The sequence below is a fragment of the Uranotaenia lowii genome, chromosome 3 (assembly GCF_029784155.1).
Source record: "Uranotaenia lowii strain MFRU-FL chromosome 3, ASM2978415v1, whole genome shotgun sequence".
In the NCBI taxonomy this organism is placed as follows: Eukaryota; Metazoa; Arthropoda; class Insecta; order Diptera; family Culicidae; genus Uranotaenia; species Uranotaenia lowii.
Window position 1 is genome coordinate 349,354,403 of NC_073693.1, and position 15,236 is coordinate 349,369,638.

The 15,236-nt window shown below is 41.9% G+C and overlaps 1 protein-coding gene across 13 annotated transcripts in view; it reads right to left on the reverse strand.

Annotated features, from left to right (window-relative positions):
* Positions 1–4,275: 4,275 nt before the first annotated feature.
* The window catches only part of LOC129753325 (uncharacterized), a 183,677-nt gene continuing 172,716 nt past the window's right edge, over positions 4,276–15,236 (reverse strand). For 11 of the 13 annotated variants that reach the window (XR_008738924.1, XM_055749137.1, XM_055749130.1 and 8 more), the window contains one exon: positions 10,344–14,669. Coding sequence is in view for 11 of the 13 variants with exons in the window: in XM_055749137.1 (XP_055605112.1) it covers positions 14,585–14,669 (85 nt within the window). In the remaining 2 variants the exon portion in view is untranslated. Of the gene's footprint in view, positions 10,134–10,343; positions 14,670–15,236 lie in introns of those variants that run through there. The other 2 variants (XM_055749138.1, XR_008738925.1) reach the window with 2 other exon arrangements.

Consider the following 15,236-nt stretch of genomic DNA (forward strand, 5'->3'; position numbering starts at 1 on the left):
AAAAATTTTTTGCTTATTTTAGTTCCAAAGTTTTCTAAACATACACATAAAAAATTAAATTTTTGGGCCTGTGTGGCTCCAGAGAGTAGCTAAGTTTTTACCTGAATACATAACAAAATAATATGGAACTTACCTTCACGATTTTCGAGTCTAAGGACATGTCATCTAATTAAATGTGACCACTTGCGTTGTACATTTCTCTCAATTCCGTGACTTAATTTATTTTCCATTTTTTGTTGTTGTTGTTTGTTTACTTCTGCTTCTAGTTTGATACAGATAGACTTCGCTGTTAAGTATTCACATATACTACTCAATTCGTCTCGCTTTCTTCATCTTCACTTTGTTTTTGTAATGATGTGTTTTTTCCTTTTTTAACTCATGTGTGTCTTGTGAAGTTCAGTTTTCTCAGTCAGTATAGCACTGTTTAAATTTGATTCCTAGCTTCACAAGTCTCTCTTCTTTCTTCTTAGATCGCTTTGATCACGAGCAGAGCTTTCTTCCTCTAGAAACCCTCAAGAAATCGATAGAAGCGTCTCCAGTTAAACAAACACATTCGTCGGACCCGAAATCAGAACCGGGTTGCCAGTTTCATTCGCTTCAACTAATATATCGCGCGCAGCACAAACCAAATTTTCCTCGAAAAAATGGGGGGAATCTTACACATAATAATCGATCGAACACATTTTCTCACACACTCGTAGACCGAAAATCGAAATTGTTTGTTTCAACTTGCCTTTCGCACCATCAGTGACAATAAATTTACTGACTTAATCATAAGGGCTCCACGTCCACGTGTGGTATTTTTTTTGTTGTTGCACAATTGGCTGTCAAAATAAAATTGACACTGAAATCATCGCTTCCGATTGCTACTGATTTGCTCTTTTTTTCGCTCTCTGGTTTGGTGAAATAGCTTTTAGTTGCTGCTGTTTTATTATTTTGGGTAAGTAGAACAAACTCAACCATCGAATGTTTTTTTCTTCGTTATTTCCATTGAATTAGATTTTTTTTTAACTTTCGATAAATAGAATGTTTAATATATGCATTGCTGTAGAGATAGTTTTCTATTCGGATCTAGGTGTAAAATCATGGAAGTAATCAGATAAAGCTTAGTTCTTTTAGAAATGGGACACTTTCTTTTGCTAATAGCTCGTTTACTAGCAATCGGACATTCAAAATTTTGGCAGCAATTTGTTGCCTGTAAAAAGTACTACCCGACCTATTTTTTTCAAAATTTTAAAGTTACGCGTTTTTGAGATATTTACGATGCAAGAGAAAAAGTAAAAAATAATTTTGCACAGTTTCATTCAAAATCCATCATAATCAAATTGATAGCTGACAAAACCGTTGATTACTCGAAGAATTACTGTATGTCAGTGGTAAAAAGTATGCAAATACTGTCAAAAATGTCCACAAAGTTCAAATCAAGCATTGGAGTGAAGCATATGATCGGCAACTTTGGCTAAGGGTCATCAGAGAATCAAGTCTCATACCAGCATTTTTAATTTTCTAAAAGCGAAAAACTAAGGGTAGATCGCTGAAATTTCCAAAATTTTTTTTTTCTCCGATAAGCTGAAAGTGTTGCCTGGTAATGAGTCATTCAAACCACACCTCAAACACTAAATTTTGCTAGTTCCAGAGCTCGTAAGCTGTATAGCCGGTTCCAAGGCCATGGGAAAGATGATTTCTGATGAACGACAAAACTTATGAAATACCCTATTTTAAACAAATTCCAGCGGTTGAGTCCTATACCATGTCTGCTCGTTGCAAGGTCCTGAGTATATTAAAGTATGTATTTGCTGGTTATTTTTTATGAAATATTATGATTTGCCAAAATTCTGCTCCTGTGGAAAGAAATAACAATATTCAAAACGAAAACTATGGTTTTCGCTGTTTTTAAAAGCCTAAAAAGAGTAATCTTTTATGGAACCTTCGCAAACTACGATCTATACTAACCGATTATACTTTAAGTTTAATCTCATGATGGTTTTACTTCGATATTGCCAGATTTTGCCAGCAGAAATTCCATTAAAAACGCTCAAAAAGTGGCTCAAAAATAATCAAATTTGTTAGTTTCGAAACATCTGTATCCACTTAATTGCTCTCAGTTTCTTTAAAAAGAGAAGTATTGGTCCGAAAAGTAGCGGAAATTGAAGGAAGAGGGTGTAGCCACCTAAAATACAGATTAGGCGAAGTATTAGTTTGAAAAACTGATCGATATCATGACTGAAAAAAGTGTGCGCTAGCCGATGGGAGGTACCAAGAATAAAGTAGAATTTATTCTTACAAAAAAACGTTTAATAATTTTTTTCAAATTTTTTCATGAATTATCATAAAATTACCTTCATTTCCTTCATAGAAAGTTTTTAGATCAAACGAAAGGTTTTTGAGATACACGCATTCGTAACTGTCCCATTTCTAAAAGAACTAAGCTTTAGTGAAGAGTTGAGAGACAACAACTGATCGATAAAATATTTAACAGTGACAAAGCTCGCTTGAAGGTTTTTTTTCATTTGGAAGTGCAAACAATTTGCGCAAAAATTTGATGCTAATATAATAAGTATTTAGGGGAGAGAGTTCCTAGTGTTTTCTTCCAGTTTATATGTAGAATAATCGATTGGGATTGAATAAATAATTTGAAAACAACGTGTTTTCCTTAGCGCTTGAATAATTTTTCTTCATTAAAAAAAACTTATCATAAACTATAGGTAGCATAAAACTTAACAAGTCGGGAATAAGCTGTTTGTTTTTTCTTCTTCTCTAATTTGAGTAATCATTTGGGTGTGTTTATTCAATGTTTTTGTTTTTAAAAACTGGGTGGGAGGTTCGAGAAGCATAAATAATAAATTCGCGTAGTTTAAAGGGTTTAGACTCATCCATCGATGCCGAAATCAATGGAAACCGTTAAAGAGTTTTATAAGTCTTAATAGGCCCTTTTCATTTCTTCCTACTTGCAGCGTCCATCGATGGATTCATTGTTGTTGTTTAGTATTTCTTTCTCTTTGTTAGCACGAATTGGACTAGATTAGGGTTACGAATTAAATAACTAGATATGCGCGTTTGTGTTTTTTTCTGTTTCCAAACTCTGGTTTTACTAATTGGGTACATAATAATTATTTGCAATTTTTGTTTAACTTTCGTATAAACAGCTGTTTCAAAGGGATTACACAGAATTCGATAAGAGGGCTTGAAGTTTGTTTTGTGATGTAGTTGCTGAATATTTGTTCTACTTTCTTGAAACGAACGCTGAACTTCATAAACATGATTAAAAAATGTTCAACTTGTCAGAAGATGCCAGAAAATTTTTTTTTAACCAGTCGGTTTGAAAAGCCTTTGAAAAACTTAATATCTGAATTCAAACTGATCTAAATTCAGGTTTATTTGAATCCGAATATATCCGAAAAATCTAAATTCATCTCAGGAAGTCCACTCAGGAAGTCTCCTAAGGAAGTCCTTTCAGGAAGTCTTCTTAGGAAGTCTCCTCAGGAAGTCTCCTCAGGAAGTCTCCTCAGGAAGTCTCCTCAGGAAGTCTCCTCAGGAAGTCTCCTCAGGAAGTCTCCTCAGGAAGTCTCCTTAGGAAGGCTCCTCAGGAAGTCTCCTCAGGAAGTTTCCACAGGAAGTCTCCTCAGGAAGTCTCCTCAGGAAATTTCCACAGGAAGTCTCCTCAGGAAGTCTTCTCAGGAAGTCTCCTCAGGAAGTCTCCACAGGAAGTTTCCACAGGAAGTCTCCTCAGGAAGTCTCCTCAGCAAGTTTCCTCAGCAAGTTTCCTCAGGAAGTCTCCTCAGGAAGTCTTCTAAGGAAGTCTCCTAAGGAAGTCTCCTAAGGAAGTCTCCTAAGGAAGTCTCCTAAGGAAGTTTCCTAAGGAAGTCTCCTAAGGAAGTCTCCTAAGGAAGTCTCTTAAGGAAGTCTCTTAAGGAAGTCTCCTAAGGAAGTCTCCTCAGGAAGTCTCCTCAGGAAGTCTCCTCAGGAAGTCTCCTCAGGAAGTCTCCTCAGGAAGTCTCCTCAGGAAGTCTCCTCAGGAAGTCTCCTCAGGAAGTCTCCTCAGGAAGTCTCCCCAGGAAGTCTCCTCAGGAAGTCTCCTCAGAAAGTCTCCTCAGAAAGTCTCCTAAGGAAGTCTCCTAAGGAAGTCTCCTAAGGAAGTCTCCTAAGGAAGTCTCCTAAGGAAGTCTCCTAAGGAAGTCTCCTAAGGAAGTCTCCTAAGGAAGTCTCCTAAGGAAGTCTCCTAAGGAAGTCTCCTAAGGAAGTCTCCTAAGGAAGTCTCCTAAGGAAGTCTCCTAAGGAAGTCTCCTAAGGAAGTCTCCTAAGGAAGTCTCCTAAGGAAGTCTCCTAAGGAAGTCTCCTAAGGAAGTCTCCTAAGGAAGTCTCCTAAAGAAGTCTCCTAAGGAAGTCTCCTAAGGAAGTCTCCTCAGGAAGTTTCCACAGGAAGTCTCCACAGGAAGTCTCCTCAGGAAGTCTCCTCAAAAAGTTTCCACAGGAAGTCTTCTCAGGAAGTCTTCTCAGGAAGTCTCCACAGGAAGTTTCCACAGGAAGTCTCCTCAGGAAGTCTTCTCAGGAAGTCTCCTCAGGAAGTTTCCACAGGAAGTCTCCTCAGGAAGTCTTCTCAGGAAGTCTCCTCAGGAAGTCTCCTCAGGAAGTCTCCACAGGAAGTTTCCACAGGAAGTCTCCTCAGGAAGTCTCCTCAGGAAGTCTCCTCAGGAAGTTTCCTCAGGAAGTCTCCTCAGGAAGTCTCCTAAGGAAGTCTTTTAACGAAGTCTCCTAAGGAAGTCTCCTAAGGAAGTCTCCTAAGGAAGTCTCCTAAGGAAGTTTCCTCAGGAAGTCTCTTAAGGAAGTCTCCTAAGGAAGTCTCCTCAGGAAGTCTCCTCAGGAAGTCTCCTCAGGAAGTCTCCTCAGGAAGTCTCCTCAGGAAGTCTCCTCAGGAAGTCTCCTCAGGAAGTCTCCTCAGGAAGTCTCCTCAGGAAGTCTCCTCAGGAAGTTTCCTCAGGAAGTCTCCTCAGGAAGTCTCCTAAGGAAGTCTCCTAAGGAAGTCTCCTAAGGAAGTCTCCTAAGGAAGTCTCCTAAGGAAGTCTCCTAAGGAAGTTTCCTCAGGAAGTCTCCTAAGGAAGTCTCCTAAGGAAGTCTCCTAAGAAAGTCTCCACAGGAAGTCTCCTCAGGAAGTCTCCTAAGGAAGTCTCCTCAGGAAGTCTCCTAAGGAAGTCTCCTCAGGAAGTCTCCTCAGGAAGTCTCCTAAGGAAGTCTGCTAGGGAAGTCTCCTAAGGAAGTCTCATAAGGAAGTCTCCTAAGGAAGTCTCCTAAGGAAGTCTCCTCAGGAAGTCTCCTAAGGAAGTCTCCTAAGGAAGTCTCCTAAGGAAGTCTCCTAAGGAAGTCTCCTAAGAAAGTCTCCTAAGGAAGTCTCCTAAGGAAGTCTCCTAAGGAAGTCTCCTCAGGAAGTCTCCTAAGGAAGTCTCCACAGGAAGTCTCCTAAGGAAGTCTCCTAAGGAAGTCTCCTCAGGAAGTCTCCTAAGGAAGTCTCCTCAGGAAGTTTCCACAGGAAGTTTCCACAGGAAGTCTCCACAGGAAGTCTCCTCAGGAAGTCTCCTCAGGAAGTTTCCACAGGAAGTCTTCTCAGGAAGTCTTCTCAGGAAGTCTCCACAGGAAGTTTCTACAGGAAGTCTCCTCAGGAAGTCTCCTCAGGAAGTCTCCTCAGGAAGTCTCCTCAGGAAGTTTCCTCAGGAAGTCTCCTAAGGAAGTCTCCTAAGGAAGTCTTCTTAGGAAGTCTCCTAAGGAAGTCTCCTAAGGAAGTCTCCTCAGGAAGTTTCCTCAGGAAGTCTCCACAGGAAGTCTCCTCAGGAAGTCTCCTCAGGAAGTTTCCACAGGAAGTCTTCTCAGGAAGTCTCCTCAGGAAGTCTCCACAGGAAGTTTCCACAGGAAGTCTCCACAGAAAGTCTCCTTAGGAAGTCTCCTCAGGAAGTTTCCACAGGAAGTCTTCTCAGGAAGTCTCCTCAGGAAGTCTCCACAGGAAGTCTCCTAAGGAAGTCTCCTAAGGAAGTCTCCTAAGGAAGTCTCCTAAGGAAGTCTCATCAGGAAGTCTCCTAAGGAAGTCTCCTAAGGAAGTCTCCTAAGGAAGTCTCCTCAGGAAGTCTCCTAAGGAAGTCTCCTCAGGAAGTTTCCACAGGAAGTATCCACAGGAAGTCTCCACAGGAAGTCTCCTCAGGAAGTCTTCTCAGGAAGTTTCCACAGGAAGTCTTCTCAGGAAGTCTTCTCAGGAAGTCTCCACAGGAAGTTTCCACAGGACACACGCTGCGAAAAGATGAAAACGAGATTTGCAGAGAGGCGCTAGATTGGAATCCAGAAGGTCATCGAAGAAGAGGCAGGCCCAGAAACTCGTGGCGGCGAAGCCTAGCCGCTGAAATCCGAACTGTCGACGAGAATCTTGACTGGGACCAGGTGAAGACGCTGGCTCCGGATCGTCAACACTGGAGGTCTTTTACCAGTTTCCTCAGGAAGTCTCCTAAGGAAGTCTCCTCAGGAAGTCTCCTAAGGAAGTCTCCTAAGGAAGTCTCCTAAGAAAGTCTCCTCAGGAAGTCTCCTCAGGAAGTCTCCTCAGGAAGTCTCCTCAGGAAGTCTCTTCAGGAAGTCTCCTCAGGAAGTCTCCTCAGGAAGTCTCCTAAGAAAGTCTCCTAAGGAAGTCTCCTAAGGAAGTCTCCTAAGGAAGTCTCCTAAGGAAGTCTCCTAAGAAAGTCTCCTAAGAAAGTCTCCTAAGGAAGTCTCCTAAGGAAGTCTCCTAAGGAAGTCTCCTAAGGAAGTCTCCTAAGGAAGTCTCCTAAGGAAGTCTTCTCAGGAAGTCTCCACAGGAAGTCTCCTAAGGAAGTCTCCTAAGGAAGTCTCCTAAGGAAGTCTCCTTAGGAAGTCTCCTCAGGAAGTCTCCTAAGGAAGTCTCCTCAGGAAGTTTCCACAGGAAGTTTCCACAGGAAGTCTCCACAGGAAGTCTCCTCAGGAAGTCTCCTCAGGAAGTTTCCACAGGAAGTCTTCTCAGGAAGTCCTCTCAGGAAGTCTCCACAGGAAGTTTCCTCAGGAAGTCTCCTCAGGAAGTCTCCTCAGGAAGTTTCCTCAGGAAGTCTCCTAAGGAAGTCTCCTAAGGAAGTCTTCTAAGGAAGTCTCCTAAGGAAGTCTCCTAAGGAAGTCTCCTCAGGAAGTCTCCTCAGGAAGTCTCCTCAGGAAGTTTCCACAGGAAGTCTTCTCTGGAAGTCTTCTCAGGAAGTCTCCACAGGAAGTTTCCACAGGAAGTCTCCACAGGAAGTCGCCTCAGGAAGTCTCCTCAGGAAGTTTCCACAGGAAGTCTTCTCAGGAAGTCTTCTCAGGAAGTCTCCACAGGAAGTCTCCTAAGGAAGTCTCCTAAGAGAGTCTCCTAAGGAAGTCTTCTAAGGAAGTCTCCTAAGGAAGTCTCCTAAGGAAGTCTCCTAAGGAAGTCTCCTCAGGAAGTTTCCACAGGAAGTTTCCACAGGAAGTCTCCACAGGAAGTCTCCTCAGGAAGTCTCCTCAGGAAGTTTCCACAGGAAGTCTTCTCAGGAAGTCTTCTCAGGAAGTCTCCACAGGAAGTTTCCACAGGAAGTCTCCTCAGGAAGTCTCCTCAGGAAGTCTCCCCAGGAAGTCTCCTCAGGAAGTCTCCTAAGGAAGTCTCATCAGGAAGTCTCCTCAGGAAGTCTCCTTAGGAAGTCTCCTAAGGAAGTCTCCTAAGGAAGTCTCCTAAGGAAGTCTCCTAAGGAAGTCTCCTAAGGAAGTCTCCTAAGGAAGTCTCCTAAGGAAGTCTCCTAAGGAAGTCTCCTAAGGAAGTCTCCTCAGGAAGTCTCCTAAGGAAGTCTCCTAAGGAAGTCTCCTAAGGAAGTCTCCTAAGGAAGTCTCCAAAGGAAGTCTCCTAAGGAAGTCTCCTGAGGAAGTCTCCTAAGGAAGTCTCCTCAGGAAGTCTCCTCAGGAAGTCTCCTCAGGAAGTCTCCTCGGGAAGTCTCCTCAGGAAGTCTCTTCAGGAAGTTTCCACAGGAAGTCTCCACAGGAAGTCTCCTCAGGAAGTCTCCTCAGGAAGTCTCCACAGGAAGTCTCCTCAGGAAGTCTTCTCAGGAAGTCTCCTCAGGAAGTCTTCTCAGGAAGTCTCCTCAGGAAGTCTTCACAGGAAGTTTCCACTGGAAGTCTCCTCAGGAAGTCTCCTCAGGAAGTCTCTTCAGGAAGTTTCCTCAGGAAGTCTCCTCAGGAAGTCTCCTAAGGGAGTCTTCTAAGGAAGTCTTCTAAGGAAGTCTCCTAAGGAAGTCTCCTAAGGAAGTCTTCTAAGGAAGTCTCTTCAGGAAGTCTCCTCAGGAAGTCTCCTCAGGAAGTTTCCTCAGGAAGTCTCCTCAGGAAGTCTCCTCAGGAAGTCTCCTAAGGAAGTCTCCTCAGGAAGTCTCCTCAGGAAGTCTCCACAGGAAGTCTCCTCAGGAAGTCTCCTCAGGAAGTCTCCTCAGGAAGTCTCCTCAGGAAGTCTCCTCAGGAAGTCTCCTCAGGAAGTCTCCTCAGGAAGTCTCCTCAGGAAGTCTCCTCAGGAAGTCTCCTCAGGAAGTCTCCTCAGGAAGTCTCCTCAGGAAGTCTCCTAAGGAAGTCTCCTAAGGAAGTCTCCTAAGGAAGTCTCCTAAGGAAGTCTCCTAAGGAAGTCTCCTCAGGAAGTCTTCTCAGGAAGCCTTCTCAGGAAGTCTCCTCAAGAAGTCTTCTCAGGAAGTCTCCTCAGAAAGTCTCCTCATGATGTCTCCCCAGAATCGGAATTTACACTTCATTGAATTCGAACTTATGCGAATTCGCACTGATCAAATTTCGTACCAATTTCAATTCGGACTAATCTGAATCCGAACTTATCTGAATTCGGTCCAATCTGAGTCCGGACTAATATCAATTTTGGCTTATCTGAATTTGAATTAATCAGAATTAAGACTAAATTCTGAATTCTTATTAATAAAAATTCTAACCTATCTGAATTCGGACTTAACTAAATTCAAACTAATCTGATTTCGGATCCATCTTATTTCGAACTTTTCTGAATTCGGGCTTATCTCAAAGCGGACTTATCTGATTTCGGATCCATCTTATTTCGAACTTTTCTAAATTCGGACTTGTCTCAAAGCGGACTTATCTGATTTCGGACAAATATAAATTCGAACTTATCTGTATTCGGATTCATCTTAATTCGAACAAATTTCGATCCGAATTTATCTGAATTCGAACTTATCTTAATATGAAATAACCTTAACTCGAAAAAAAATAAATTCGGACTTGTAGATAAAAATAAATAATTTTTTTTTTGTTGAGTTCTGGCATCACTGTCTGTCTGGAACTGTGACAACAATCTTTTGTTTAAACTGTTGCCAGGTTTGTAGTTTTGTTGTTCTTTTCTGTCTGTTTGGCCGTGACGATTCCAATCCTTAAATTGATTGAACTCATCTCTTCCTCGTTTCGCATTCGACACACATTCATGCTGTGTGGTGTGTTTTTGAGATTTTTGACATCAAAATCATTTGTTGCTTTGTATTTTTTTTCTTTCTTTTGTTTACATACGAGAAGGTAATCCTATTTATTTGTTTGTTCTTACTGTTAAGTTTTCCATCAAAATACATGTTTTGTTTCTGTTTCCTATATATGTCCTATTTTAAAGGTAAGTCTATGGATCTAGGTTGGTGTGAACATTTCCTCATTTTGGTAAACGGTAGAAAATTGGTTTGTTTGTTTTTTGTTTGTTTTGCTTTTGTTTCTTTATAGAAAAGTTGCTTACTTACTATTTTTACTTGTGAAGGTTGTTTTTCTCATTACACGGGTGAATCGCTCGTTGCGTTCCGCTTTAAACAAACAGATCAATTTGGTTCGAGTTGCCTTCCTCTGGGGTTGTTTTATTCAGTTGATAATACGTTCAGTGTTGCCAGTTGTTTGTTTTATCTTTTCTTTTCTTAGAAGTCACTACCGTCTATCGAAAATTTGGTTGATTATAAAACTAATCGACATCTTGGCTGATCGGTTGTGTCCACCAAAGTGTGAATTTTCTTTGTTTAAAGTCCGCTCGTCGTTCCTGGTTTCTGATTCAGGATCCATCCAGGAGTAATTGGAATAATATTTCCTGTGAAGTCTACAACCGTAGCTTGCGCGTTGTCCTAACGAAAACCAAGTCGTTCGATTAATGTCTAAGCTTTGAGAGACAGTCAGACACAAACAATAACCATATGTATGCGATGACTCAAACAAGTTTCCAGCGTGCAGTGTTGCCAGACTGCATTGTTCGCTGCCCCAAAATGTGCGCGGTGAAAGGTGGACGATCTCAATCAAAAACAATACAAACACTTAACACAGACAAAAAAGAAGGATTGTTCAGGCTTACTTCTGCTTCTCTTCCCGTTCCTTCTTCCTTTGCTTCTTGCGCTCCAATCGGCGGACGTAGCGCTGGCGCCAGCTGATGCGCAGACTTTCGTACTCTTCGTCACTGTCATCGCTGTCATCGCTTCCGTATCTGACGTTGGTTGGTAGTGGTAGTAGAAGTTCCCCAAAATAGAAAAGCGGAACACGCAAAAACACAATCGGTACACGGTCGAGTTTTTTTTAGTGATCAGAGTTGCCAGTTTTTATTGAGTGGTTTATTGTTTGTTTATATAATTTAAAATTTGGATTACTTGTTGTTGGAGTGCTCTAGCAGAGTTATTAGCATGTGACGAACTTTGTTATATTCTTGGATGACTCAGCCATATGTACTTTTATGACGAATGAACAGTAGGACAGAAGTTAGACGCTGGCAATGAATGTTGAATGTCACTCGGGTTAAAACGCATTATGGAAATCATCTTTTTTAGACAATATTTGAAATACTGATGACTGACTTTAGATTTGTTATTTCTGGTTTAAACTTTCAGAAACTTGAAGCCCCAGGAAGCGTTCACAAAAAGCCTCCTTAGGTATTCTTCACATGTAATTTCCTCAGGAAGTGAACTCAAAAACTCAATTAGAATGTGTTTTCACAAAGTCTACTCAGGAAGTGTTCTCAGGAAGTGTTCCCAGAAAGTCTCCTCAGGAAGTCTCCTCAGGAAGTCTCCTCAGGAAGTCTCCTCAGGAAGTCTCCTCAGGAAGTCTCCTCAGGAAGTCTCCTCAGGAAGTCTCCTCAGGAAGTCTCCTCAGGAAGTCTCCTCAGGAAGTCTCCTCAGGAAGTCTCCTTAGGAAGTCTCCTTAGGAAGTCTCCTCAGGAAGTCTCCTCAGGAAGTCTCCTCAGGAAGTCTCCTCAGGAAGTCTCATCAGGAAGTCTCCTCAGGAAGTCTCCTCAGGAAGTCTCCTCAGGAAGTCTCCTCAGGAAGTCTCCTCAGGAAGTCTCCTCAGGAAGTCTCCTCAGGAAGTCTCCTCAGGAAGTCTCCTCAGGAAGTCTCCTCAGGAAGTCTCCTCAGGAAGTCTCCTCAGGAAGTCTCCTCAGGAAGTCTCCTCAGGAAGTCTCCTCAGGAAGTCTCCTCAGGAAGTCTCCTCAGGAAGTCTCCTCAGGAAGTCTCCTCAGGAAGTCTCCTCAGGAAGTCTCCTCAGGAAGTCTCCTCAGGAAGTCTCCTCAGGAAGTCTCCTCAGGAAGTCTCCTCAGGAAGTCTCCTCAGGAAGTCTCCTCAGGAAGTCTCCTCAGGAAGTCTCCTTAGGAAGTCTCCTTAGGAAGTCTCCTCAGGAAGTCTCATCAGGAAGTCTCATCAGGAAGTCTCATCAGGAAGTCTCATCAGGAAGTCTCCTAAGAAAGTCTTCCCAGAAAGTCTCCTCAGAAAGTCTCCTCAGGAAACCTTCCCAGGGAAGTCTGCTCAGGAAGTCTCATCAGGAAGTCTCATCAGGAAGTCTCCTCAAGAAATTTTCTCAAGAAGTCTCCCCAAGAAGTCTCCCCAGGAAGTCTCCATAAGAAGTCTATCCGGAAAGTCTCCTCAGGAATTCTTCTCAGAATTCTTCTCCTCTGGAAGTCTTCTTAGAAAGTCTCCTCATAAATTCTCCCCAGGAAGTCTCCCCAAGAAGTCTCCTCAGGAATTCTCCTCATGAAGTCTTCTCAGGAAGTCTCCTAAGGAAGTCTCCTCAGGAAGTCTCCTCAGGAAGTCTCCTCAGGAAGTCTCCTCAGGAAGTCTCCTCAGGAAGTCTCCTCAGGAAGTCTCCTCGGGAAGTCTCCTCGGGAAGTCTCCTCGGGAAGTTCCCTCAGGAAGTCTCCTCAGGAAGTCTCATCGGGAAGTCTGCTCAGGAAGTCTGCTCAGGAAGTCTCCTCAGGAAGTCTCCTCAGGAAGTCTCCTCAGGAAGTCTCCTCAGGAAGTCTCCTCAGGAATTCTCCTCAGGAAGTCTCCTCTGGAAGCCTCCACTGGAAGTCTCCTCAGGAAGTCTCCCCAGTAAGTGTCCTCAGAAAGTCTCCTCAGGAAGTCCCCCCGCGAAGCCTCCTCAGGAAGTCTCCCCAGGAAGTCTCCTCAGGAAGTCTCCCCAAGAAGTCTCCCCTGGAAGTCTCCCCAAGAAGTCTTCTCTGGAAGTCTCCCCTGGAAGTTCAACTGGGTAGGCAACTGGGAAGATGTGTGCATCAAAATAATAGTAGTAATCTGGTTCGAAGAACCATAATCAGGATCATGCTATGGACATTGCTGACCTATAAGAAGTCCTTGGAAACCACAGCCAGTGTTTGGTCCTTCTCTAGAACACAGACCTTCCTTCATTTTTCTATGAAACCACACTAAATTTCCGAACTGAAAATTCAACAACTTTTTGGAAGCGAGTGAGTGCTTTCGAAGGCAAACTTCTCGGGGTGAGATTTCAAATCTATCTGTTTGTTTTCACAGTTGACGGACGCAATTCTTATGAGGCAAAAAATAGTAACCATTTAGAATTGCTAGATTCTATCTAAACCACGCTGCTAGTTCCTAGTTAGTCTGAGTGTGTGTTCGAACTGTTGTGTTGCTAATCAAGAAAGCTACAAGTTTAAAACACCTCCTTTTGGAAATAGGATGATCTTCTCGAAACTTTCTTTTTTGTTAATTTTTACCCTCTCATTCAAATTCTTTGTTGTAACATTGTATTTTTTCCCTTTTCAAAAAGCCACTGGATTTAAGTTGTTGTTCTGGTTATTTTCCTGGTTTGCTACTACTCATAAAAAGTTGTTCGCTCGCGTACTAAATTACGCGAACTTCCCTAACGGTTTTTTTTTCATCAATTTCATTTAAAAGTCTGTCCTCTGTTTATTAGTTATGATTTTTTTTTGTTTTCTATCCATTTTGATCCACAAACGAGATGATTGAAATTTTGGGCTTTCCGTGTTATTTTTTGTTTTTTTTTTTCATTTAGCACATACACGCTGATGATCGAATGATTGAATTTGTTTAGCTTTTTATGCAGTCGGGTGATGTGAAGATGGAGTGAGACATGTTATGTTATGTTATGTATTTTTTTTGTTTTGCTTTGAATAATGATGAATCGGTCCCCATTTTTTGTGGACTCGTTATTCTTGTCTCTAAAATATACATTCATTTGGTTGTTGCCATCGAAAGTTTTTCTTGTTTGTTTGTTGATTGGGTGATTGCTACTAATAAATATCCAGTTTAAGGTAATAATATAGGTAATATCATACATAGTATTTTGTTGTTTGCTAGTAGAGCGAAAATCAAGTTGCAGTTATGTACAGATTTTTGGTAACTAATAATATCTCGTAAAATCAATATCATTATTTAATTTAAAAAAAAACTTTTGTTTAAGGTATTATATTATAAAAAGTAACGCAAACAAAACAAAAAAAATGTTGTTAAATAAATTCTACGCTAGTCTTAGTGATAGCAGTTTTTTGATAGTAGTAGTAGTAATAGTAGTGATAACGTGTGGTTGAGACACTGAACAAAATGATCAACATTTTATTATGCGCTTACTCCTCCTATTATTTTCCCTGTTTGAACATAGTCAAATCCATGTATGACACGTAGAATTCCTTGTATTTGTAAGTTTTCTTTTGTTTTTTTGTTTGTTATGTGTTTAATTTTAACAGCTGAAATTCGTCAATGGTGTGCCGTTTTGTCCGGAACGAATAACATCAAGATTTCTTGTTCCGTAGCAAATCTGTCAGCTATTTTTGTTTTTTAACCTAGCCGATTACGTCCTGATATTCATGCCGCAAGTGGCTAAACTAATAGAGCGCGTTTTGTTGTGTGTGTGCAAAGCAGCGAAGAAATTAAAATATTTTGTGGTGATGGTGGTGCTTTTTTAGTTGACAGATGATGATCAACGCAAGACGCATGGACGTGATGGATGACATGAGGACGACGCACGCGCGCAAGTCAAATCAGTTCCATCATCCGATCCAAATTCGCGCTCATGTACGGTACACAAGTTTCGTGTTTCAAAAAAGTAGAGAGCAGAAAAAACAGAAAAATCTCAACCGACAAGCGGATTCTGTTCATTCTGTTATCTCCCGGTTGGCGTCGTTTTTGGCTCTTTTAGTCTGTCTTGTAGTCATTCCTCCTTCTCAAAACTGGTTCAGCTCTTCCAGAATCTCCTGCTCGATCCGTTCCAGGTCCTCGTCGCTGTAGACGGCACCCGGGGGCGTGGACTTCCGGCGGCCACGTGGTCCGCCGCTCTCCTCCTCTCACCATTCGTTCAGCAGACAATCATCCAGCTGGCTCTCCAGTATGTCGATGTTGGACTCATAATCGTCATCCTCGTCGTAGGACCTGGTTAGGACGGAATCATCGCGGGTGTTGCACGTAACGTGACATTTAATGGTGAGATGGGAAGCAAACCGGACAAGGGAAACCCCGAATTTTGGCGACCGACCAAAGTCGTTAGGGTGTGAAAAAGAGAAAGAAAAACGGGGCGGGGCGGGACACGGAGAAGAGAAAAAACGTGTGTTAGTGATTTTCTTGGCCTGTTACTGTTCGAATGAGAGAGAGAGTGTTTTGAATTATTTTCGAAAAATGATATTGTTACTAAAAACTAAAAAGTAATAATGTTCATAAAAGGAGAAAGATGAAAATGAAAAAAAAAATAAACGGCGACCATCACAAGCAGATGACATACAGATGCGATATGCATTTAATAAGATGAGAAGGTGCAGCTGCATATTTAAATCAAAACTCTAGCAATTGGTGAGCTGAGCATGAGTGAGGTAAACTAGAGAGAACAAGAGAGAGCAACAGAACAGATAGTCTATATGTTGTGGTTTCAAGTTCAACACCACAGAGAGAGAGAGCGAGAGCAAGAGAGAGTGCATACGATTCATGAGTACATATCTCGGTGAC